This window comes from Lycium barbarum, chromosome 11, assembly GCF_019175385.1.
Source record: "Lycium barbarum isolate Lr01 chromosome 11, ASM1917538v2, whole genome shotgun sequence".
NCBI classification, from domain to species: Eukaryota; Viridiplantae; Streptophyta; class Magnoliopsida; order Solanales; family Solanaceae; genus Lycium; species Lycium barbarum.
The window spans coordinates 8,343,432-8,369,920 of record NC_083347.1 but is presented as its reverse complement, the minus strand read 5'-3'; the positions used below and the strand labels follow the sequence as shown (position 1 = coordinate 8,369,920).

The 26,489-nt window shown below is 33.9% G+C and overlaps 3 protein-coding genes and 1 pseudogene across 3 annotated transcripts; 1 reads left to right on the top strand and 3 right to left on the bottom strand.

Annotated features, from left to right (window-relative positions):
* Positions 1-120: 120 nt before the first annotated feature.
* On the bottom strand, positions 121-8,532 carry LOC132617727 (large ribosomal subunit protein eL13y-like; annotated as a pseudogene).
* Positions 6,386-18,762, top strand: LOC132619394 (uncharacterized). The gene is made up of 12 exons (XM_060334314.1): positions 6,386-6,545; positions 12,613-12,842; positions 14,098-14,907; positions 15,080-15,535; positions 15,623-15,736; positions 15,825-15,950; positions 16,293-16,439; positions 16,597-16,782; positions 16,884-17,044; positions 17,467-17,605; positions 17,735-18,033; positions 18,540-18,762. Exons 1-12 carry the CDS (start codon positions 6,386-6,388, stop codon positions 18,760-18,762), a joined length of 3,051 nt encoding a protein of 1,016 aa, XP_060190297.1.
* Positions 18,763-19,648: 886 nt separating this feature from the next.
* On the bottom strand, positions 19,649-20,674 carry LOC132619393 (uncharacterized). The gene is made up of 2 exons (XM_060334313.1): positions 20,450-20,674; positions 19,649-20,089 (listed from the first exon to the last, which is right to left on the bottom strand). The coding sequence occupies exons 1-2, from the start codon at positions 20,672-20,674 to the stop codon at positions 19,649-19,651; spliced, it is 666 nt and encodes a 221-aa protein (XP_060190296.1).
* Positions 20,675-20,863: 189 nt separating this feature from the next.
* Positions 20,864-22,680, bottom strand: LOC132619392 (uncharacterized). Its single transcript, XM_060334312.1, has 3 exons — positions 21,934-22,680; positions 21,054-21,598; positions 20,864-20,934 (listed from the first exon to the last, which is right to left on the bottom strand). Exons 1-3 carry the CDS (start codon positions 22,521-22,523, stop codon positions 20,864-20,866), a joined length of 1,206 nt encoding a protein of 401 aa, XP_060190295.1. The 5' UTR covers positions 22,524-22,680.
* Positions 22,681-26,489: the final 3,809 nt, after the last annotated feature.

The window sequence follows — 26,489 nt, the reverse complement described above, 5'->3', positions numbered from 1 at the left end:
ATAATAAAGAAATACTGGTATTGTCACTCCCACGTGAATTGTATATACTGGACAGGTGATGCATTTTTTTTAATCACAAACAAAACAAAATCCTTGAAAAAAAAAAAAAAAACACATAAGTTCCTCAAAATGATTTTATGAATAAATCTTCATCACAAGGTCTACCAGTTGATAATGCTTAACAGACTACAGAACACTCTACATTGCTCACTTCTGTTCCTTTTCAGCTTCAGCTGCCCTCTTCTGCCTGACTCCGACATGTCGGGCATTTGTAAGCTCAATTTCGCAGCTTGTCATAGGCATTGAATGATTTCATCTCATCTGTGACCTTCACAAGTTCAACAGCTGGTCGCTCCCTAGTAATGGGCATGTACGAACCTTGGACATGGGTGGCAGTAGCAACTTCCTCTGCACTAACATCACCAGCTTTGACCTTCTTGGAACGCCTTGGGAGGATAACTAGCTTAGCCTTGTAACTCTCGAGCCTCTGGACATTAGTTTGGAAACCTTCCAAGGATCTGATCTGGCGGCGATGATCAACAACAACGCCACGGTTGGTGCTAGTTTTTTGGGAATACCAGCTGCCTTCAGTTCTTCAAGAGAAAATCCCCTGCCAGCACTGACTTTCATGTTGTATTTAAGTGTTTGTCCACGAACAATAGGTCGAAGGGATCCAGCGGTTGGCCTAGGGAAGATCTTCACAACCTTCTGCTGCCTAGCATTACGCCTCCTTTTTTCCAGCAGGTTGGTTGGACCATGTCCTTACATAGTTCTGCCAATGCTTCTTGAACTGCCCATTCGGAATAACATTGTTGTGCTTCATGTATTACCTGGGATTGGGGCTAGTGTTCTGGAGCCAATGGAATAACAAGGCCGGGCAGACAATGCATACATAGGTAGATATTACATTACCGAAAATTACATACAATTGAGGGGAGCTAAACCTGAACTCTTGATACAGTGAAAGATTGATCTTTCTCCATCTTCATACAATATGTTACATGATATATACTTTTTGTTTATGGGAGAGATCTCCTATTTACACGTTGACATTGTACAACATGACTATTTATGTTACTATATAATTAACTTACAAAATCTAAAGAAAGATATGAAGTTACAGCTTCAGAATTGTGATTTCAATAACTATTCATAAAGGATAAATTCACAAGATTCTTCCCTTTCCTGATAATGCTCCTCCAGTGATAGCTCAATAACTTTGAGATTTTTTTTTTCCGAAATAAAAAACCAACACTAAGAGTGGAACAGTCCATGTCTCAATCAATCCAATCCTCTTCCTTTATGCTCTAAAGTTCATACGTCATTCCTACTTTTAGCATGTGCTCATAGGGGATACATAAAACCTTGTTGCTTTGCCTTATGTTCATCTTCAAGAAGTGTAAGTATAATTTATTATCACTTTCTTGGCTATACCAGACCCCTCTCTTCCAATCACCTCATGTTTTCCTACCAAATGAACTACCACATGTTGATAGGCTCTGTCCGGCATTTCAAGTTCTCTTTCTACTAATGATTCTTACTCTTTTTGTTCCCGTATGAACTCCTTGAGCATCTCCACTAGTGATCCTCCAAATGGCTCTTGTTTGTTACGCATATCATATGTCACCACACATTGAAAAAACTCACAAATCAGGGGGTTGTGCTTGATTGAAGATGAATCTTTTTCGTGTTGGAACTTCGCTAATAGAAAGTGACTTGAAGGGCACAAACAAAAGGATAGAGTGCAAGGCAGGCATATTTGTTAGATAGTGCTTAGATAGTGCTTGAAGATTGGTGGAATACCATCGACCTAATATGAATATAAGATAGCAAATTCTGGTAGGCGATAGGAATTCGTCCTAGCCACTATTTCTTCCACATTGTTGAGAGAATTACCCTGGTCTAGCTCAAAGTAATGGCTCTTTGTACACATAAATTCAAACTTACATAACAGACATAAGGAACACGCCAAATCAAGTTTCATATAACCCCCTTGATTGAACTTTTATAGCACGAAGCTAAAGTAGATTAAACTCGGTCACACCAATGACTAGATAATAGGCCATCACAATAAGAACGTGACTTTCTCGGATCAGAATTACGGCTAATACAAGGAACAGTGACATTAAAGTCATCAGAAGCAAACTGTTATTTCTGTAATTAAAGGGCCAAAAAATTGATTTAATTTAAATATCAAATTTTTTCTTCAAGAAAAATAGTTAGAATGCAAGAAATGGTTGTACCATAAACATCGTTGATCTTTCTGGTAGTCCTGAATCCAAGAGTGACAACAACACAAGCCAACATAAGAAGGGGATTGATTTCACGATTGTACACTTATCCTCTGTGCTTGTTCGATGTATGAACAATTTTAACATGGGAAAAGCATCCCTATTGGAGGGATTGCTAAATTATAGAGAAACTCCAAGAACCATTGCTTGACTAACAATGATGGAGGCTAAACTCCACCACAAACGTTGGACAATATAGAGCGTGTCTGCTTGTGATGCTCCTGTATGACCAAGCAGATACCATATATTGACCAACATTTGTGGTAGCAGTTTTAACCTCCAAAATTACTAGTCAAGCAATGATCTCTGGGAAATTCTCAATAATTCAACAATTCTCTCCCGTAGGGATGCTTTCTTCGTGCTAAGATTGCTTATACATTAAACAAGCACCGATGACAAGTGTACATCGGAGAAATCAATTACCTTCTTATGTTGGCCAGCGTTGCTATCACTTTTGGATTCAGGACTACCAAAAAGATCGGCTACTCTTATGGTACAACCTTTGTTGCATTATGACTATTTTTCCTCAAGAAAAAACTGATGTTTAAATTAAATAAATATTTTTGTCCTTAAATTCATGAAGAGCAGTTGTGCTTGTGATGACGGTAATTCATTATTCCTTGTAATAGTCGTGGTTCTGATCTGGGAAATTTACATTCTTAGTGTGACAACCTATTGTGTTGTTATTGGCGTGATTGAGTTTATCTACTTCAACTCCGTGCTATACAAGTCAATCAAGGGGGATATATGCAACTTGTTTTTGTCATGTTCCTTATGTCGATTATTTATGTCTGGAATTACGTGTATAGAAAGACATATTACTTTGAGCTAGACCGGAGTATTTCTCTCAACGGTGTGGAAGAAACATTGGCTAGGACAAATTCTCATCACCTACCAGGACTTGTTATCTTCTATTCAGAATATGGTCCATAGTAGTCCACCGATCTTCAAGCACTACCTAACAAATGTGCCCGCTGTGCATTTTGTCCTTCTGTTTATGTCCTTCAAGTCACTTCCTATTAGCGAATTTCCAACAAAAAAAAGATTCATCCTCAATCGAGCGCAACCAGCTGATTTGTATGTTTTTATTGGGTAGTGACATATGGATATAACAATATCCGCAACAAACAAGAGCCATTTGAGGCATTACTAGTGGAGAGGCTCAAGGAATTCATAGTGAACAAGAGGAAGAAGAATCAGTAGCAGAAAGAGAACTTGAAGTGCTGGACAGAGTCCAGCAAAACGCGATGGTTCATTTGGTAGGGGTGCACGACGTGATAGTAATAGAGGGATCTGGTATAGCCAAGAAAGTTGTAATAAATTATGCTTACAACTTTTTAAAGAGGAACATAAGGCAAAGCAATAAGGTTTTTGATATTCCTCCCAAGCACATGCTAAAAATAGGAATGACATCAGAACTTTAAAGCATATAGGCAGAGGATTTGATCTTGTCTTATCTATTTGAGTGGATTTACTCAGACATGGACTATTCTACTCCTAGTGATGAGATGAAGTTTTGTTCATGGATTGTTCTGGAAATGGTATTGAAGATGTGACTAATTTTCTGTTCATATGTTGAAGTTTAGATGCTTTTTAACTTAGCTTCTTGGTGCAGATTAACTGATATGTATGATAAGGATTCAAATTTATTAGCTCTCTGCAGGTAAGACCATTGTTGTAATGGTTTTTATTTCAAAAAGAAAACTTCTCAAAGTTATAAGACTATCATTAGAGGAGCATTATCAGGGAAGGGAAGAATCTTATGAATCTATGCTTTATGAATAGTTATTTGGATCATAATTATGTAAGTTGTAACATCATATCATTCTTTAGAGTTTGTAAGTTAATTGTATAGTAAAAGAAACAGTGATGCTGCACAATATCAATTCAAGAGAGAAATGAAGTAGAAGAGGAATGTGTAGAAAACATGTATGTTAAAATTGAGGATCTTGTAACTCATAAGACTACCAAGCCAATTTACTAGTGATTGTGGAGGTTCATAACCCGATGCAAGTCGATCAAGGAAGCAAAATTCCTACTACATGAACTTTGGGTCTCCAATCTGCAAAAGTTGAACCATATAAAGTATGGTTTGTGATTTCTTAAAACAAGAATGCATCTAATAAGGCTTGTGAAATACAGAAATCTTGAAGAATAATTGTATAGCAGTAGTAAGAGTTAACTATCTAACTAATTTCCTGAAGCTAACTAACTACTGAACTGTTAGTTACTTAATAGAATTAACAGTACAAAGACCAAAATACCTATTTAGTCTAATCTAGTCTTTAAAAAGATATCTTTCCAAGACCTCTAATTAGCAGTACATTGTCAAAGTTACCGTTTGACAACTATGCTTCAAACAAAATGACACAGAGTTCAATAACTTTTCTCCTCCTTAAATACAATAAAATGTTACTTTTACATATCTGAAAGCAAAATATATTAGATAAAAGGTTTAAATGAGTTTGCACATATCTAACTATATTTCATGGGTCAAAAGCCACGTTGAATTGTGAGAAGAGCTTGAAATGAAGGAGGTTTTATAAAAGGGAAAGAGCCAGGTAAATGTCAATTATTTGGGCCCGCAAGGGGGGGGGGGGGGGGGGGCTATGATCTACCATACTTGGAGGGCTCGAAATTGACAAACTGTTTCAAGATTAACGGTACATACTGTCACACCTCTTTTTCAACTCTCCGGTTAAGATGTTTTTAAAGAGTTTTTCCATTTAAAGTGACGGTATTGAAAAATGATTATTTATTTATTCAGAGTCGCCACTTGGAATTGAGTTTTGGTGTTCCAAGACACCTTTTGAATCCCTAATCAAAAGAAAATGACTCTTTATTTTTGGTCTGCGAAAATAAAAATCGGGTAAGTAATTCTGTTGACCGGGAAAGGTATGAGGCACCCCTTGAGTCCCGTGGTTCTACCACAGTTGCTTTTATCGATTTATACTTGGCTAAAATTAATCTTGGCACTACAAAAAAACTACCATTTTGCGGGGGTTAAAAGTGCAAATTGCGAAGGTTTAAAACCCCCACTATTGGCTGTACCGGCTGTTTAGTAAACCCCTACAATTACGTTCGCCACAATTCAAATGCACTCAACTTGCAATGGTTTTTAGGAAAGCCCCGCAACTAATTTGGGTGGTAAATTAGTGGAAAAATAATGTGGAAATGCCTATTAAATAACAAGATATTAGGTAGAAACTACAAGGCAACCTCTGAAAGAATCTACACGTTTATCAATTTCGTAGACTGATAATACACTAATTAACCAAAGCATGATAAAAATGTATTGTTGCAAGAAGTTATGAAACCTTTGACCATAATTGAGAGTTAGAGCTTCAACTTACCTAGTAGAGTACATATAATGGAGAGAGAACATTGTTGTTTGTGTATCTCCTTTAATCTGCAGAAGCATGCAAGAATATGTAAGAATTTTCAGTACATTTCTAATGTAAAAACCATAGGAACAAATTTCTAATATTTACTAACAGAGCACGGCTTGAATGTTGTCTGATTTTGTTCAAGCTATGAAGATAGTCCTATACAAGAATTAATATTAAACTATGAAAATTTCTCTTTAACTGCGAACACACTAAGCAAACATATTTAGCATCACTAATAAAATTAGACTAAAACTAAGCAATGTTACCAAATTGGCTCTGCAGATATTTAAAAACTATATGCACCAAATGAAGAAAGTATGGTTCAACAAGGCATAATGTGGCAGCAGGGTATGTACAAGGGGATTGGCTTAAACCAGCAGGAAAATATACAATACATAGTGGTTACCACTGGTTGAGAGGCAGTTTAGAGAAGCAGCTATGGTGGAGATGGATATGTAATAGAATGAACATACCCAAGCATAGTTGCATTGCTTGGTTAGCAAACCACCACAGGCTACTAACCAAAGGTACACTGTTTAGGCATGGTAGTGCTCCGATAATAAATGCATGATCTGTGGTACCCATGAAGAGACCATTCAACACCTATTCTTTGAATGTCAATACACTGCTGGATGTTTGAACGAGATACTACAATGGTTAGACTTGAGAATTCAGACCAGAGACATGAAGGGGCTGTGGAAAAGAATGGCTAGGCTCATAAAGGGAAGGAGATGCAGAGAGTTTGTGATGGCAGTTCTAACTCTAACTGCCCTGATCTATTTTATCTGGAGGGTGAGGAATGAAGCACTGTGGGAAGGAAGAATAATGATGCCAGGGAAGCTGATTGAAGCTGTTAAGCAGGAGTGTAAGCTAAAAACTCAAGAAAGTTTGCACAGGAGAATAAATGGTCAGGAAAAGATGTGGATAGAAAACTTGTACCACAAAGAACTTAGCATAGATGGAAAAAGGGGAATATATAGAACTGAGTGACAGACAGAGAAGACTTTGAATTATTTCTTTTCTTATGTGTACTGCTATTTGTACCGGGTACTTGATGGAAGCGCAATAAAAATATTTCTTGTTTAACCAAAAAAAAAAAAAAAAAAGAAAGAAAGTATGGTTTGACTTCAATCTATAGATACTTCAGAAAAATACCCACCACCTGAATGCGTATTGAGATTTCCCTTTGATACAGTCAATTCTTAAAGTTCCAGCATTAGAAGTTAAGTACTAACTATATAAGTGTGAGCTACATCAAGGATTCTTAGCTGGCGATTTTTGCTTGTTGTTCCTCTATCTGTAGTGTGTAAAATCTTCTCTGCTATACCTCGCTACTCTAATATATACACTTGGGCTAATTAACAAGTTCAACGTCAAATAATATTTACATTCATGTTAGCGTCACTTCAGAACTCCAGTAAGATGGCAATCAGTAATGCATATAAATCAAGCAAAAAGAAGATCAGAATGAGAGAGACTTAGCTCTCACCAACTTAAATATATCAGGGCACTCAAAATTTGACAGTTAATTCAAAACCATAATAACATATTTTAAGTACTTGAGAACCGTTCATAAGAAATAAGCTAAAACCTCAATGAATGAGCAAAATATTCACATAACAGTATGTTTATACGGTTTCAAGATGACTTAAAATTTACATATTGTATTTGAAGGTCTAATTTACACGACCTAACTAGACTCCCAAAATCAGAAATCTAGTCTTTGAATAACACCTCCAGTCAATCTCCCACGTTGATTGGAATTCTTAATTCAAATTGCCAGTATATATATATATATATATAAGGCAAGAAAGGAAAATAAACATCAAATGATAACTATTCATCTGCTTTACACCATATAAATGCAAGTAAAACCATTATCTACACAAATTCTAAAGACTTAGAGCTCGTTTGGCTTAGCTTAAAAAAAGTGGCTTATAAGTTGGTTTGACCAAAAAACAAATTATAAGCCAAAAAAATAAGTTGGGCCACCCCAACTTATTTTTTTGGACTTATTCTAAACACTTTTTTAGCTTATAAGCTGCTTTGCCAAACACCTAAAAAACAAAAAAAACACCTTATAAGCTGGTTTGACCACTTATAAGCCAATCCAAACGGGCTCTTACACTTGCAGTACTTTTCAACCAGCAGTAAAATGCCTCCTTTAGTACCTCATTAGTTACATTTTTGCCCCAAGCACAAAGATAATACTCCTCGAATGCTTAAAATTGCTTCTTTTGTATCTGCAGCAAAAGGCACCAAACATTTGTTACTAGTACCTAATACAACTTCCTATTAAAATTGTTTAACATTCCAAGTCCAAAAAATCACGAGAAACAAGTGTTACACTTTATTCCGAAATATCATGCAATTAAGTTCTTAGAGGATTATTTTTTACTCAAAAGCTAATGGGGACATGCAATTCAACATCAAAGTAGTTCCTAGCATACTCCCCGAGCTATCAAAAGTTGATGCTTCTCAGTCATGTTGTTTACCAAAATTTTGTTGTCACATAATCTAGAAACATCAAAAGAAATCAATTATTAAGTAGGAGTCCTACTTAAATAAATGCTTCAGAACAAGCTAAATTCCTTGAAAGGGAAAATGATCAAAGTGTGATAAATGAGAAGATTAGAACATGCAAGATGAAAGAAAGACCTTGAAGCAAATAAAACGATATATGTTCGGAGAAATTACTCTGATTGAAGTATATGTGATTGTATGTGTGTCGGAAACTTGCATTAACGTTTTGTAAGAGTGTTGTGTATATGTGATTGTGTGTTTCCGAAACTTGTATTGTAAGAGTGTTGTGTATATGTGATTTTGTGTGTGTCCAAAACTTGTATCCATGAGTGCCTATTTATATTGTTTAAAGTGGAGTATGTGTACAATATGAAAACTGAAACGTGTGTAGTGTGTAGTGTGAAAATATGATAAGTGAGGAGTGTAAAATCTGCAATGAGGGAAATAAGGGATTGGCTGGGGTACATTTTTTCAAAGAGGGAGATTGGGTATTAAATGTTAGGTTTTTTGTTTTTATTTAATAAAAATAAATAAAATATAATGATAAAAAATATCAAATAACCATTTTTAGACCTAATAAAAATTTAAAATATTCAAGTAGGTAGTCCAAAAATTACGAACTCATTTATTAAGACTTGAATTAAAAGAAAACACACACACATATACATAGAGTGTAACACCTTAAATTTGGTAAAAAAATTAGGTGTTCAAACATACTGAGAGGATGGTTACTCGAATCAAGAAAGAGTTACTTGATAGGTTAAATTTACCTTACTTCCACAAGAAAGGCTACAAGAAATTACATAGATGTAGAGAAATCATGCAAATAATACACATCTAATTAGTCTTTTCTGCTGAAAGGCCCAGCATCACTTCACCCTTGCTAGAAGGTGCTTGTGAATTAGGTACTCTTGGGTTGTTATTTTGTTCTTTTGTTTGTCAATTGGTAATATTATAGTGTTACCGAGACAAAAAAGAATCAATGAGAACATGTTGAGGAAATTTCAGGTTCTTGTGAATTAGGTACTCTTGGGTTGTTATTTTGTTCTTTTGTTTGTCAATTGGTAATATTATAGTTTTACCGAGACAAAAAAGAATCAATGAGAACATGTTGAGGAAATTTCAGGTTTAGCCCTTCAAATGCGCTGGTTTTTAATTTCTGTCCTTCAAATGAGCTGGTTTTTTATTTTTCCCCTTTAGCAATTGAATTTATGTCTAGCAGGACATAAGTTCTTTAAAAATTCAGGCATAACTTGTGGAATATTATGATGTGCAAATATAAATTTCTATCACGCAAAAAAATTAACTGTCATGGGGGACGAAATTTAAAGACCATCACAAAAGAGAGGCATAAGTGCCAATGACCCGAAAATGTTATTACTGAGAAAGTTTTAGCGGTACAAATTGGTGGTAAATTAACCCACAAAGACATGAATGGTCCAACACGCTTAGGTTGGGCGGATAATTAAACCGCTCATTATTGGCTCAATCTATTTTGAACCGTCCAATTAAATACATTCAGATATTTAGTTAATAATATACAATTCTTCTTCTATTCTTTGAAATTTAAGATCTGATAATTACATCTTTTGGACAGGATATATATATTTACAGAGCCAAAAATTAAACATCAGTCCTTAAAGGATCCATCCAATGAAATTTCTTGTGTTATTCCATTAACATTTGCATCTTAATTGCATCTTCACAGGTATTGAAAGCCTAATGTTAGACGAGCAACGAACTGCGATTGCACAAGTCATGAATAATCCTTAAATGAATTTAATCAACAATATAAAACAAAGACAGTAGGAAAAAATACTTTATGAAAAAATTGCACATATTTTTGCACCTACGTAACTCAGTGATCCCAATATTTTATGTGGCGTGTTTAAGGCCACAAGATTTAAAGAATATTTTTGGACATAATATGCATATTTAGTTTGTGACGATAGAATTTAAAAATTATCCTTGTTATGTAAAATATTATGTTCAATCACATTAAGAACACCTATAAAATAAAACGGAGGGTTTCTGGTTGTTTTTCAATTTGACAGTATCTTAACTTTTGACCCCAAACTTATATGGGAACAATCAAAAGTGAAATTATTTCCTTTTCTGAATAGGAAGTTCTTTACAAATCAAATCATGTGTTTGTACGTGAATTGATAAAAGTACTTCTTTTAAATGCTTTTGGCCAAATTTATATGCTCTTGAATTGTGTTCTTCAACAAGGAGATAAATTAAAGAAAAGCAACCTCAATTCCTTTTTCTCTTCTTTAAAAAAAAAAAAAAAATCAAGTTCAAACATTTAAGGAAAAGGCAAGCATGGAAAAGAGCACTCAATTCACATTGTTGTCCACATAGAAGTCCAGAAAATGCAAAAACACACGGTAAGTTTTATGTGCGCTTAGAATTGATTTTTATTTTTTTGATTTGTTTTATAATCATTTTATCTGGGCTAGTTTGCGCGTACATCGTATCTACACTAATTTCACGAGGTACTAGTTATCTTATAAATAACTAGTTACATGTATCATGTGTTTATATCAAACCAACTCTACTTACTAGTGAACTTAACAAAAAACAACAACTATATCTCAATCCAAAACAAGTTGGATCGACTTTATGAATATAGTTTAAATATGTATTAATTAAGCATGATTAAGTGATAAGAAGTGTATATTAAACACATATCATATATTTATTCTTTTATATATTTATTCTTTTATGTAAAATTTCGGTGCATATATATTTTCACTTATTTTTAATCAACACGCATACCAAGTAATTCTATTCACCAAAATTCATATTAGGCGCCAAACTTGAATTTAAAGGTTTCCATTTGAATTAACCTATGGTATGGGGGCCAGATCATTTTACTCTATCACAAACTCCTATAGTGTTTTTCAAAATGAGGGAAAGAAAGTTAGACGGCTTTGTTTGTTTCTCTTTATAACTAGACTAGATTTTACGCATTGTTGATGTAAATGTCTACCTACTTGAGAGGGAGCCCATGCCTAAGGTAAATTCCCAAGGACGATTATTCGAAGTTGTAGGGGTGTTGAGTCGGGGGGTGGGGGTGGGGGGACCAAAAAAAAAACATTTCAAAACAATTTTCCGTTGGAGGGGTTGGGGTTAGGGGGGGGGGGGGGGGGGGGGTTTGCGGGAGCTGGTTTTTGGGGATTCTTTTCCCACCAATTTTAGGTAATTAAGGTTTTATTAAGCTGGGCCAAAGTGTACAAAATAAATTTTGAGGGCAAAGTGTTAAAAACAAAGCTTGGGATCAAAGTGTATAAAATAAAACTTGGGAGCATGCTTGAAAATTGATCAAAACCCATTAATCATTGATCTAATTTTTATCACCCCTACTCAATTAAAAAAAAAATATTTCAGAACAATTTTTCGTTGGAGGGGTTGGGGTTTTGGGGGGGGGGGGGGGGATTTGCGGGAGCTGGTTTTTGGGGATTCTTTTCCCACCAATTTTAGGTAATTAAGGTTTTATTAAGTTGGGTCAAAGTGTAAAAAATAAAACTTGAGGGCAAAGTGTTAAAAACAAAGCTTGGGTCAAAGTGTATAAAATAAAACTTGGGAGCATGCTTGAGAATTGATCAAAACCCATTAATCATTGATCTAATTTTTATCACCCCTACTCAATTAAAAAACAAAACATTTCAGAACAATTTTTCGTTGGAGGGGTTGGGGTTTAGGGGGGGGGGGGTTGCGGGAGCTGGTTTTTGGGGACTCTTTTCCCACCAATTTTAGGTAATTAGGGTTTTATTAAGCTGGGCCAAAGTGTAAAAAATAAAACTTGAGGACAAAGTGTTAAAAACATAGCTTGGGGTCAAAGTGTATAAAATAAAACTTGGGAACATGCTTGAAAATAGGTCAAAACCCATTAATCATTGATCTAATTTTTATCACCCCTACTCAATTAAAAAAAAAAACTTAAGTCGCTCAACTCAATTTCAAAACTTTTTTATCACATATAATAATGGAAATTTTACTTGTTATAGCTACTCTTACTACCTATTTAATGTTAATAACTACCTTTTACTAAAATTAATAATAATAGCTAATTAATTTTATAAATTACCCATTCTAGATACAACAGTAACTTCCACTTATCAGTTATCAAATACACCGTAAAGAAAGGTAAACACTATCCCAACTTCCCATATTTGAAACGCACGTAATATACGTTAGTTTCTCTCTCCCTTTCCATTAATTTTAGCCGTTTTTTTCTCCTCAGAATCTATCCATTATCATCAAGCACGATTCCACCACATTTACTTTGCCGAGATTCGTGGGGTGGCTGTGTATTTGTGTAAGTTTTCATTATTTTGTGTATTTTAGTCAACTTAATTCAATATTCTTGACTGTTTTAAAAAATTATAACTTTCAATGATTAGGGTTTCCCAATTTGAGTAGTGAAAAACATCAATTAATGGCGGATGAAAGCACATCTGGTAGGGTTACAAGAGGTATCCCACATACTCTTCAAAATTTAGATTCCCCTTCTTTTGATTTGGGTATTTCTCAGCAACAACATGATGTTGATGCAGCTTCTGCTGAGAAAATTGTTGCTGAAAGGAGATCTAGGAAAATCCATGATCCTTCCAGAATCAGAATTCCTTCAACTGTTAATTTGAAAAAAAAAATGATTTTGATACTGCCACAAAGAGGAGAAAAACATCCAATGTTGCTTATAGTAGAAAAGGGAAGAATGTTGTAGAGACAGATGCCGGAGAACAACAATTAACTATGAACAAGCAGGTATTTTTTCATTTAATATATATATATATATATATATATATATATTGTGAATTAAATTTATATTGTATATGTTGCCCTAATTCGGTTAATGATTAATGTATTTTTGACCGCTTCCGTAAGTATAGTTACATGTATTTATTGATCTGAACATTCCATTAATAGAGGGGATAGCATTCGTATGTATTTTTGTATTGTTTGAATTAGTTTTGTATATGAAGCATATATACAACTATGCCATGGTTTTCGCTAACCATTTTTGGTATCAAAATATAAAACTATTATCATGTATTTTGTAATTCCTCACATTTGTGTATTTTTTCAATGTAATAACAGGTTATGTATGTTTTAAAAAGCAGGCATGTGTATTTGTTCAGATAAAAGGGGTATTTGTTCAAATTTTGTCAGCTAAACATCTTTAATAACTGTGTTTTGTTTCCATGTATTTATTGATCTGAACATTTCATATGGGATAGCATTCATATTTATTTTTGCTGTGTTTTGAAAAAATTTGTATATAAAACATACATACGACTGTGTCATGTATTTCACTAACCATTTTTTGTTTCAAAATATAAAACTATGTATCATGTATTTGCAATTCCTCACATTTGTGTATTTTTTCAATGTAATAACAGGTTATGTATGTTTTAAAAAGCAGGCTTGTGTAAATGTCAGATAAAAGGGGTATTTGTTCAACTTTTGTTAGCTAAACATCTTTAATAACTGTGTTTTTGTTTTCATGTATTTATTGATCTGAACATTTCATATGGGATAGCATTCGTATTTATTTTTGTTGTGTTTTGAAAGAGTTTGTATATAAAAACATACATACAACTGTGTCATGTATTTCACTAACCATTTTTGCTATCAAAAATATCAAACTATGTATCATGTATTTGTAATTCCTCACATTTGTGCAATTTTCAAATTAATAACAGGTTATGTATGTTTTTAAAAAGCAGGCATGTGTATGTGTCAGATAAAAGGTGTATTTGTTCAACTTTTTGTCAGCTAAACATCGTAATGACTGTTTTTTTGCTTGCATGTATTTAATGACTGTGATAGCATTTCGTATGTATATATTTGTATCTCATGTGTTGCCATTATATTCAAACTTTCAGGCCTCCAAATTCATGGTTAAACGTCCCCCCACTCAACCGATACGTTATGCTTCATATATGAACCATAACATTAAAGATGAGTTGAAGGAAAAACTGACAGATAGACAATTCAAGCTATTTTCCAAAACTGTTTTTGGAAAATATATGGAGATGCAAGTTGACACCGACGTGCAGGGTCAGTTATTTAGGTGTTTTATGCTTAGGGAGTTGAAGCGTAGTAATAGCGATGCGTTTGTTATCGATATTAACGGGACGGAATTGACATTCAGTCTTTTTGAATTTGCTTTAATTACTGGTTTGAAGTGTTACGGGGATGAAGTTGTTTTTGACGAGGGTTCTAACAGATTGTTGGATCAATATTTCGGTGGTTCTGGTAATAGTGTTTTAAAGATGACTTTAAATAAGTGCTTTGAAGACAAGGATTGGGGTGTTGGTGATAACGCAGATGAAGATGCTGTAAAGATTGATATCCTGTATTTCATTCATAATTACATACTTTCAAGTGAAAAGAGGAACGTTGTTGTCCCAAGACATCATTTTGACTTGGTGGAGAGTGAACAGTACAATGAACATACTTGGGGTAAGGAAGCATTTGATGATTTGATTAAGAATATTCACCACAAGATGGACAAGCCAAAGCAGTTTTATTGTCTACGGGGGTTCCCTTTTGCTATGCAAGTGTGGATATATGAGTGTTGCTCTAATGTTGACCCTAATTTAATGGTTAAAACCGGAACCCGAATCCCAAGAATGTTTAATTGGAGAACAGTGAACCCAAAACCATCTGTTAACTACTTGATGTTGGCGCATGTTTAGGGACGGTGAGGTAAAATACTTACATTAAATATATGGTTACCAACTAGTTTTTCACACGTGCATATTGCGTTATTTTTGCTACTGTGTATTTGTAAAATACAAATAGATTTTTTTCCAGCAATATAGGTCTGCCCTGAACTGACAGTTCAAAATATTTTATGTGCAGGACACCAGTTGTAAATTCAACAACATTGTTCCGACCATATCAGAGGTTGAGAAGCATGGTCTGCGTGCATATCTGGTCAACAGACGTGCACCACCACCCCAATCACACCAAGAGGAGGAAAATGAATATGCTGATTTTACCACTACACCTCCCCATGTTGCCGCTGCCAAGAAAACTCAAAAGAACGATGCTTCAAAATCTCCACCGCACAAGAAGCCCAGGAAGATGTCAACGGTAGCATTGCATGTTCAGAAGTCACCAACCACTATCCCAAAAAAACCTACAGTTGGACAATCATCTAAAAAATCTGCTTCGGTGGTAGATAAGTCAGTTCAATCAAAGGAAAAAGAAAAAGCTGCTCCAAGTGTCCACCGCGTTCCTGTTGATGATGTATCCACCAGCAAATCAGTTGACCTCACAAGTTTAAGGCAGGAACTTGATCAATTTAAGCAGGAAGTAAGTTTTTCTAATTTTATTTTGATATTCATCAAACTACAAGCAAATGCGGATTTTTATGATGAATTTGCTGTTTTTACCATTTAGGTGCTTGGTGAATTCAAGGTTATTTTTACTGAGCTCAAGGATCTTCGCAAAACTATTGATAAAAATTTCAAAAAAGTTTTGAAACATGTCAAAGGGAAACAAAACTCAGAAAAGGTAAAAACATCAATAAATACATATTCAAACGATTGCATTCAGTGTGAAGTAGGAAGCATATGTTTCTAACAAATACATATTTTTTTAGGATGATGACAGTGAAACTCATGTTCCTTTAAATGATGGCAACATACATCAACAAGCTGATGATTACATGGACCATGATGACGATATTCACACGGAGACTGATACGGGTGATGTGCATGCAACAGAGGTATATATATATATTTTTAATGTATTTATCAATTTTTAATCATTTTTATATGTTATTTTTTAATAAAAGATAATGCAGACATGATGAAAAATTGGGATCTATTGGACTTTAAAATATGATGTATTTGTTATTGATATGAAAAACAATAGTGTCATGTATTTTTTTTTTTTGTGTGTACTATTTTTTGTATGACAGCATGAATGTTCACTGTTTTTCTTATGTTTTTGTTTACTGCTTTTGGACATCATCAACAAATACTTCTATGTATTTATAAATTTAATATTATTTTTTATCTATTAGATTCATTTAATTAATATACTTTTGGCCTGTGTTTTTTATAAGGAGAAGGGTATTGCACCGGATATTCAAGTCGGTATTGGCAATGATAGCGGCGATACGCTGAAAGCTTCAACCGAAGAGATTGCGGAAGGAGGTGATCATTCAGGAGAACCGAAGACTTCGGTTGAACGTCCGGTGGATCCAACAGAGGTATTTTTTTTATTCATTTTTATATCTTATTTAAAAAAAAATATAATTCATGTATGCTGAAAATTTGGGAACTACTGTAGCCTTTATTTTATATAGGTCTTTATCTATTAAATTCATGTATTTTTTTTATAGAATTTTGGCTTGTGTTTTTTTTAAGGAAAAGGTTATTGCACCGTATATTCAAGTTGATATTGGCAATGAGAACGGCAATACGATGGAAGCTTCAACCGAAGAGATTGCAGAAGGAGGTGATCTTTCAGGAGAACCGAAGACTTCGGTTGAACGTTCGGGGAAACATACCATGGAAGAGCAAAAATGTTCTGATGATTCAAATAATTCTGAGGTTCGATAACAACGAATTCTGATTCACCCATTTTTTCGGTTTAAAAATGTATCATACAAGTGATTGAATAATGTTTCTTTTTTGTATTTTTTTTTTAGTAGATGATCGCACAGGTGCTAGCAAATATAGCAGAATCAGAAATGACTAACGAACAACTTCACACAGAAAAAACCGAGGAAAACACCAGCTCAACTGTCTTAGAGGAACCCCAGGCAGCAGTTTGTAACGCTCAGCCGTTGTCTCAGTGGTTGTTGCCTGATGAGTATTTACCAAGCCAAACCCCAGGGAAATAAATCATGTTACATCCATCAGTCACACGAGCTACACGCCCCAGTAAATACAAGTCTTCACCGTTTGTGACAGATTTTGGTATATATCTAATTTTTAATTTACTTGTTTGTTTTTTGAAGACGCAACTGTTAATGATTAAAGACCAAATACACAGGTAGTAGTTCGGGCAAGAATCATGTACATGGGTTTGATAAAAAAATATCCATTCCAGATAGATCCCATTACTGGTCCACTTGATGTACAGATGGTGAATGAATATCGTACTTGGCTCCGAAACGGTCTGCTCGTGAGGCACGATAGCAAGTATGTATTTTTCTCCCAGTTTTACATATAGTGATTCCGCACTAGTTTTTTGTGAATAAGTTGATGTATTTAGTTTTTTTGTTGCCGCAGAAAGAACAACGAAGACCATTACAAAAAACAAATGGCAGTTTTTGACAATGGAGTCAAATACAATTTTGGCATCACAACTGTCAATGATAAGAACTGGTTTTACCTGTTATCGATGGATGGTCAGCTTTGGAATGACGAGGTGATTTTTATCAGCAATGATTTTTAGCTGCTGTGTATTTGTTATGTTCTGAAATCCACATTTTTGCTACTACATAGTTTTTTATGTATTTGACTGTGAACTAATTTATGTATTTTTTAACAATTCCAGCACATTGACGTCATTATCTATTACTTTCGGAAGAAAGGAAAGTACGATAAAAGGAACAATTTCAGCTTTACTACTGTTGACTGCCTATTCAAGCAGAGAATTGATGTGGTCCACCACGCATATCGCAATGTTGAAACACAGACAAATGTCGCAAATGAAGAGCAAGTATTGATTGAGTACGTTAAGGGCCACAGGCTTATTGCCAATGTCCCGTGGCATACCGTTGACAACGTGCTAATACCGGTGAATATACAAGAAGAAAATCATTGGTTATTGGTACTCCTTTCATTCAAGGACAGGTATTTTTATTGATGAATTAAATTTTTATCATTAGTTTTTCATTCATTAATTGGCCGCTGAATTCTTGTTCCTTTTTTTTTTTTTTAAATGTACAGGCGTCTGTATGTTTACAACTCGTATCAATCAGCCGGGCACAACGCAGTTGTTAGGAATGAAATAAAAAAGCTTGCTACACTGCTGCCACATTTCCTACATCTGGCTGGATTCTATGTAAATCAAAAAAGCATAGATTTGGTGAAAGACCCAGCATATGCGGATAAGGGATAGATCGATATACTTGAAGTTGTCTATGTTGATAATCTTCCGCATCAAACTGCTGGTAGCATGTAAGTTGTAGACATACATTTTAAAAAAATATCATAGAGTATCAAATACATGATATATCATATCAATTTATTATTCTTCTAAAATACATAAGTTGTTTGAACTTGAGATACCTTATTTAGAACTTGAAACATGTATTTTCTAATACAAGTTCTTAACTTTTTTTTGTTTTTGTTTTTAGGGACTGTGGTGTTTTTGTGGCAGCGTATGATGAGTATTTGACATCGGGTGAAAGGATTCCAGAGGTCATTGATGCACACATGCAGCGTATGAGATACGGTGCACTCTTATGGGACTACGCTGAAGACAAGGTTGTTGACAATGCAGAGAGTGATAATGAAGTTCCACCAAGACCGATTAGGCCAGCAATTGATTACGACACAGTAGATGCAATTGATGTTTGATAAATACTATTCGTGCATTCGATGTTTTTGGTCCTTTTTTCATTACAGCAAACAATTTGATGCTTTTAGATGTATTTTGACTAATGTTGGATAATTATCATTTAACCAAAGAAATCTCAGTGGTTTTATGTTACATCTGTTTGATGTACTTAGTTCCATATATTGTCAAATAAATCTGAAGTTTGCAAAAAATACAGTAAAATGCGACATCACGAATATGTATGTTTAAATCCCCAGGTTCACAAAATATGTATGTTTTAGATACATTTTAGGTTAATAAACACATCTTGCGTATTTGATATGATTTCAATTAAAAAAAAATCAAATAAACCATCTTCATCAATTTCGGAAACAATACGTATGTTTTTATACCACATATGCTGTGCTACGAGGTTGAATAGACAACACCATTTTCATACCGGAGCATGGTTTGCCTTTTTTTTTTTTTTTTTGTGTTAAAAATATATGAACATCACCGTGTAATTTCAGAAACCAGTATCACAAAAACCATGTATGTTCTATTACAGTTTATACCATTTTTCAGAAGGCCAATAAATACATAATTTTAAGTTGACATTACCAGCACAACTACGATCCTCCAATCCAAAAAAATCCAAAAATAAAAACAACTTTATCATTTTTACAGATATAATATGTATGTTATTTTACCAAGTACGCATTTTTTTTTTATGTTAAAAAAAAACCATACGTATCGTGAAAAAAATTTCAATTAAGGTCACTTTGAATGGGACATTCATTTCATTGCAAAAATATCTATAATACTACGACAAGTGTCAATGGAAGTTTTTGACACAAGTGTTCAAATACTTAAATAACCAATCTATCTTTGGTAAAAAAGTTAAATGGATAGGAACACAAGAAAAATTCACTTCCTCAGAGGCTCAAAACTACATGAACGTCTGTTGTGCCCAACTTGTCCACAAGTACTGCAAGCATGTCTGCCCTTTCCAAATAACAATTCATTTAAAGGCTTATCACGCCTCTTCTTTGGCCTACCAGGCGGTCTCTTGTATCTTGGGGGCAAAACCACATCCTCCAAGATGTGGTTGGGAATGTTCCATTCACGCTCGTCGGGTAGAGGATCCACAGGTACATCATATGTCTTCAACACGGTCGCCGGTTTGAACAAATCAGAGCAATAATCCTCAGCAACCAGATTTTTCTTTTTAATGACAGCCCATGCATGCGGGCAGGGGATTTCATCTAGTTGAAACATACGACAACTGCAAGTTTTGCTATTCAAATTAAGAATGAATCGTCGTCCTCCATCATGTACTGTGTACACGAATTCTGTTGACGGTTCTACCTGAAAAAATAATAATTACATGTATTTGTTATTGAAACATTCAGAATTTTTAAAATAAATGATCAAATAATTAAACAAATACATATCATTTTTAAAAGGTAGTCATATAATTTACACTCACACTAACTGTAAATGGGATTCCAAATACACAAATGTATAATGTGTAGAAACACCAGATTAGTACAAGTACAAGTTTGTCAAATAAATTATAACACGCATTAAAATGAAACATATCGTCATTCGTAAACATAGATACTCGTTGATTGATAGCATTTCCTGAAACTTTTTACCGAGTGTAGTGAATATGTATGTTCCATTTCTCCGGTTATTGTAATTCCATCTCCCAAACATCCTTCTAACTTCTTCGAGAAAGTCATATATAGGCAGTTCTCTTGCTGCTAGAAGATGTCGGTTAATGCACTCTGCTATGTTAGAAGTCATTGTCCACCCTCGGTTAACAGATGCATACAATCTAGCCCACTTTTCTCTACCAGCAGATTCCAAATACTCTGCCAAGCGCATATCTACCTTTTGAACCTTTCCCATTAACTCATCGAAATCATCCTGCGTGTATGCTTTTGCCATGGAATAAAAAACAGGACTCAGCACATCATGACTCTTCTTGTATTTTTTACATACATTACCCCACAAATGCCAAATGCATGCATAATGTGCAAATTCTGGATAAATTCGACAAACAGCCTTGTTTATACTTTCATGCCTATCAGATACGATACACATATTCTCTCTGATTCCATATGATTCTCTGAAACGCTAAAAAAACCACATCCATGATCTGTCATTCTCGGAATCAATCACACCATATGCTAAGGGAAGTATGTTGCCTGGAGATACAGTTAAGAAGAAAAAAAATATAATATAATACATTTTGTATTTGTCCAAAACATATAAAATATATATTGAGGTAATAAATTAATATGTATTTTTGTTGACATATCTGCACCGTCTAATGTGCTTGCCGAGACAAATGTTCCATTGTATGGTGTTTTTAAGTGGCTTCCATCAACCACCACAATTGACCGACAATAATCAAAGCCTTTGATAAATGCATATAGTGCTATAAAAACATACAGAAATTCATTTTCACGGGTTTTACGCATTCTGATATGTGAACCCGGATAAGTCTTATCCAAAATGTATAGATATCCGGGTAGTCTTTTATAAGAATCAGCCGGTTCACCCATTAAATCGTTCATCGCCCTTTCTTTGGCCCGCCAAGCAACCATGTACGACACATCCATTCCGAAATCATTTTTGACGTCCTCCGCAATGTCTTTAGGCGTATATTTCCTCTTATGATTTGATATTTTTGGTTTGACAATCCCACTTATCAACCGACTTGTAGCTTGGCATTGGGAATAAACCTTTTCCTTCAATGGACATGTATGTTTGTCTTGAAACTCCCTAACTCTAAACATTCCTGACTTACCGACACTTGACGCCCTGAATTTCCAATCACACTCTCCTGATACGCACACAAGAGTGTAGCTACAACACAAAAACAAGAGAAATAAATAAATAAATAAATAAAAAACATAATAATGTAAAATGCATCAGTAATGTATTTATTCTTGTTTTATTAATACAAAAGGATAGATGAGTAACTTTACCATATGTAAATAAGTTAATCAAATGCAAATCAGACCAAATACATTATTTATGAATACAAATACATACAAATCAGTATTGATTCTACTTTATAATAAACATACACATGCTGAGAAATACCTCCACTCGTACAAATTAACAAACATACACTGTCACGGTTCAAATACATAACAACGCACAGTTGCAAAATACATAAACAAATGCACATTTAGTACCTTATTGCATTGCTCCTTTCTGTCCGATAGTTGAACCTATTTGTAATTGCATAATTCACCATCACAGATTTTAATGTATCTTTATCCTTGTATACTTGATCGACGACAACTACTTTTTGGTTCTTGTCATCAATAACCATACCCTTGTTGTTTTCGAATAACAAATCAGCCTTTCCACAACTTGATGATGCAAAATCATGGGAACCAACTGTTTGATTGGTGTATCCGATTTGCAAATAGTCACCTTCAACACAACTCTCATCCGATATACATATCTCTATGCTTCTATCAGTTGTAATGATACATAATGGGTACATTGGTAATGCTTTGTTCTCTTTCTTCAGTTCCACATACACCCTAACACCCATGTCATTGTGAATTTCCATTGGAATACAATCACCTTCAACCATGTATTTTATGCTTATGTTTTTCATTTTCGTGTCCAAATTCAATTGTGTTGCAACTGTTTGTAACAATTCCTCATACGTCGAATACTCCTTGAAGGTCACAGCATCTATTTTGTAATTGATGTATTTATTCTCGTCGTTCCAAATACCAGAGTGTCTAATCAACGAGGTTATATTGGCCATTTTATATATAAAAAAAAATCCTTGAATCACTGTGTCAACATAAAACCTGTAATATGTATGCCCTACATAAGTTTCACGTTCAAAATTAAATAATTTATACAAATTAGAATTACTCACTAATAATTTAATATAACATACACATATTGGATTACACTCAATAACCATACCCTTGTTGACAAATACATAGTATAGCATAAACTGATATGAAAAATAGGTGACAAATACATAGTTTATATAGTTCAGATATACATAATTCAGAAATACATAGTTTAGCCAGTTCATAAATACATAGTTTGGATATTATAAAAATATATAGTAAACACGGTTCAGTTAACATTGTACAGAAATACATGGTTTAGATATTGAATTACAGTTCAGAAATACATAGTTTAGATTGAGGAACAACAAAGATATGAACTAGATCTTCGGAAAGTTATTCCTGAACACTTCGAAAAGTTATTGGAATGTGTAAAAGAGAAAACATATTGGAATATAAGATACATATATTTTGACACTTCAGAAATACTTAGTTTTAGCATAAATTACTACTTATACACATGGTAGTTCAGAAAAACATAGTTTAGCTTCTGAAAAATAAAAGATATGAACATGATCCTTTTTTTTTGGATTCCTAACCATTCATGTACATTAACATACTTTCAACCGAAATTTTCAAACACATTATTCATTCATTGACACGCTTACAATGAGATTACCTCATTATTTTCGAATATTAGTGATGAAGACAGAAAAAAAAATCAGAAGAATAAAACAACTCTCACATTAGGATCCAAGAAAAAAATTGAAATCACATATATACAAATTGAATAGACGAAATTTTGTGAAATGAAAAAATGTGTTTTTGCACGAAATACCTGATGATTTGACGTGTTTGTGTTTGTTACTGTAATTTCAGATGTGTTGAAGATTTTAATTTGAAATTTGAATTTTTTTACGTTTTTGATTGTTTAAGAATGAATGGAAGAAGAGATACGTGTAAGGAAAGGGAATATTACAGCTTTTTTTGTGGAAAGGAAGGTAAAAAATATATTGATTTGTCATTTAATATCACCACGTTTAGAGGCTAAAATAAAGGAAGCTGTTCCCTTTTTACCGTATGCTGATGTATTTGCTGACAACAAATACATCCGAAAACATACACAAATCAGCTGATTTTTAGCTATGAATGGTAATATTAAAAAGGATAGTTACAAATGGTAGAAAACTACAATAAGGTAGTCATTTGAGAAATTTTGTCTATAATAATTGTCCCGTGATAGTTGGGCTAAATATAGTATCTAAATGAGCGAAGGGCATCTAATCGAAATTGAAAACAAGTTTGTTGTGGAAAACTAAAGTTACCATAAAGGAGAATTAAGTTACGTAATAGTATATTTCTTTTTAAAAGGTTCCAAAAAGAATGAAATTATTTATATTTAAAATAATTATTTTAAACTTTTTATTTTATCCTTAATGATATGTTATTATAGCTATAGAAAATGTCATGACATATTCAACACGACAAGTATATAATTTTCTCTCAGATTATACTTTTTTTTTTAATTTTCCACCTGTTATTCGGTATCCGCATTAAACTCAACTAAATTCGTAATCATGTCGGAAAAAAATTAACATTTGAGGGCAACTCGCTCCATAACAAATGCGACTCCATCATTTGAAATTGGATAAATCAACTACATAGACACACTTCCGGATATACATAAATCAATTAAAAGCAAGAGTAAACATGCCTAAATATATTTTTCCTCGGTTTCTGTACTTTTTCTTTCCTCATTTTGCAACATCATTGACAAAGGATTCATACATTATTTTGGAAAAAGATTCTTTACCTTTTCTTTTTCTCATTTCGAAACATTATTAATAAAGTATGTCATACCTTATTTAGGAAAAGGTCGCTCACAACATTTTTCATTTTTTATTTTTTAAATGTACTCTACTACATCTGCCACTGTGCATAACAGGTCTTTCTCTGAAATCATTATTGCATCCCACATCATGTTGTCTCTAGAAATTTCTTTTTTTAGTTCTTCTTTTCATACATTAGTTCAAAAAAAGGAGGCATCATTAATAGAAAATAACTTCAAGTGCTGGACAAAGCTTATGAAGATGGGTGATTCATTTGGTTGTATATACGTTATACACCGAGATATATTTGATATACACCAAATATACACCGACAACAGCTACAAGTTGTTAAAAGTAGGAAGGACATGTGATTAGTTATGAAGGAATTTATGTATTATTTTATGTAGGAGTTAGTTATGGGGCAATTCGCAGGAATACCCTTATTTTGGGGTGGTCTTTAAGTTTTGCCCTTCGCTAGAAGCTCTTTGGTTCTGGGTTCGAACCCCCGCTCAGTCAAAAATTTTACAAAGAAAAAAAAATCAAAATGTAGAAGTTTGGTTCGCCAAAATTTCTGCCTTGCGTACCCAACTTATGCCTTGTGAAATTTTTAAAAAATTTTTAACTGAGCGGGGGTTCAAACCCAGAGTCAAGGGACATATAGCGAAGAGCAAAATTTAAAGACCACCTATTTGAAGGGAAAAACTTAAAGACCACCCCAAATGAAGGACAATCCGCACAAAAAATGTTAGTTATGCAGATTTTAGTTATTCATATATTAGTTATTCCATATTCTATCTTGCATAAAATAATACATAGGTTCCTTCATAACTTATACATGTATTAGCTATGCGGATTTTTAAATTGCAAAATAACTTACTGGCGTTACTAAACTTGATGCATACAACATACATGACCTAAACTAGTAATGTACTATTGTTAAATCGTCAATATCTGAAGCCCACTAGCTATATGGACTGGGCAATTCTGCTTCTTTTGGGGTGGTCTTTAAATTTTGCCCCTCATATTTGAAATCTTTAAATTTTGCCCTTCGTTAAATCCCATGGGTTTCAGGTTCGAACCCCCACACAGTCAAAATTTTAAAAAAAATTCGCAAGGCAGAGTTTAAATTTCGCTATGCCCCCATCGGCATACACTTGTGAAGGAATTAGCAAAGTTATGCCGGACCCGGCATACTTATGCCTTATGGGCAGACTTGGCATAAGTATGCCAGTTCCGGCATAACTTTGATAATTTCTTCACAAGTTTATGCCGGATCCGGCATAAAAGTTTGCCCATTAAAAGTATGCCCCCATCGGCATAAACTTGTTCAGGAATTACCAAACTTATGCCGATGGGGGCATACTTATGCCTTATGGGCAAACTTTGCCTTGAAGCATATATATATATATATTTTTTTTTAACTTTTCAAGGTAAACCTTTAGTAATACCTTAACTAAAAGTGTGCCCATAAAACATAACTAAAAGTATGCCCTATAAGGCGTAAGTTTTCCTTAAGGCATAACTAAAAGTTTGCCTTATAAGGCAAAGTTTAAATTTTGAAATTTGCCCATTAAAAGTATGCCCCCATCGGCATAAACTTGTTCAGGAATTACCAAACTTATGCTGATGGGGGCATACTTATGCCTTATGGGCAAACTTTGCCTTGAAGCATATATATATGTATTTTTTTTAACTTTTCAAGGTAAACCTTTAGTAATGCCTTAAATAAAAGTGTGCCCATAAAACATAACTAAAAGTATGCCCCATAAGGCGTAAGTTTTCCTTAAGGCATAACTAAAAGTTTGTCTTACAAGGCAAAGTTTAAATTTTGTATGCCCCCTCCGGCAGACTTTTAGTTATGTTTAACTAAAAGTATTGTTGACACCTAATTTTGGCTCGACGTGCTTAAAATTATCGTTTTGGGGGGCCCTGATTCGTTAAAGAGCACGAAATACAATTTTTACATATTTTGACAATTTATTGTTGATTATCCTTATTTTAGGAAATTTTATTAATTTATTGTCATTTTTTTAAGAATCATTATTTTTCACATGTACAACGTAATACTACCATTTTTGTGCAATTAATAATTGTTTCTAA

What these genes read in the sequence shown, in the direction of transcription:
- LOC132619392 (XM_060334312.1), bottom strand. Translation starts at nt 22,523, where the DNA reads ATGGCCAATATAACCTCGTTGATTAGACACTCTGGTATTTGGAACGAC. An exon ending in GAAAGGAGCAATGCAATAAG is followed by an intron (nt 21,599 to 21,933) that starts GTACTAAATGTG and finishes TTTGTGTTGTAG; the next exon opens with CTACACTCTTGTGTGCGTAT. An exon ending in CTCGGCAAGCACATTAGACG is followed by an intron (nt 20,935 to 21,053) that starts GTGCAGATATGT and finishes CTGTATCTCCAG; the next exon opens with GCAACATACTTCCCTTAGCA.
- LOC132619394 (XM_060334314.1), top strand. Translation starts at nt 6,386, where the DNA reads ATGGCTAGGCTCATAAAGGGAAGGAGATGCAGAGAGTTTGTGATGGCA. An exon ending in TGAAGCTGTTAAGCAGGAGT is followed by an intron (nt 6,546 to 12,612) that starts GTAAGCTAAAAA and finishes TTCAATGATTAG; the next exon opens with GGTTTCCCAATTTGAGTAGT. An exon ending in GTCCGGTGGATCCAACAGAG is followed by an intron (nt 16,440 to 16,596) that starts GTATTTTTTTTA and finishes GTTTTTTTTAAG; the next exon opens with GAAAAGGTTATTGCACCGTA.
- LOC132619393 (XM_060334313.1), bottom strand. Translation starts at nt 20,674, where the DNA reads ATGGCAAAAGCATACACGCAGGATGATTTCGATGAGTTAATGGGAAAG. An exon ending in TATATGACTTTCTCGAAGAA is followed by an intron (nt 20,090 to 20,449) that starts GTTAGAAGGATG and finishes TTATTTTTTCAG; the next exon opens with GTAGAACCGTCAACAGAATT.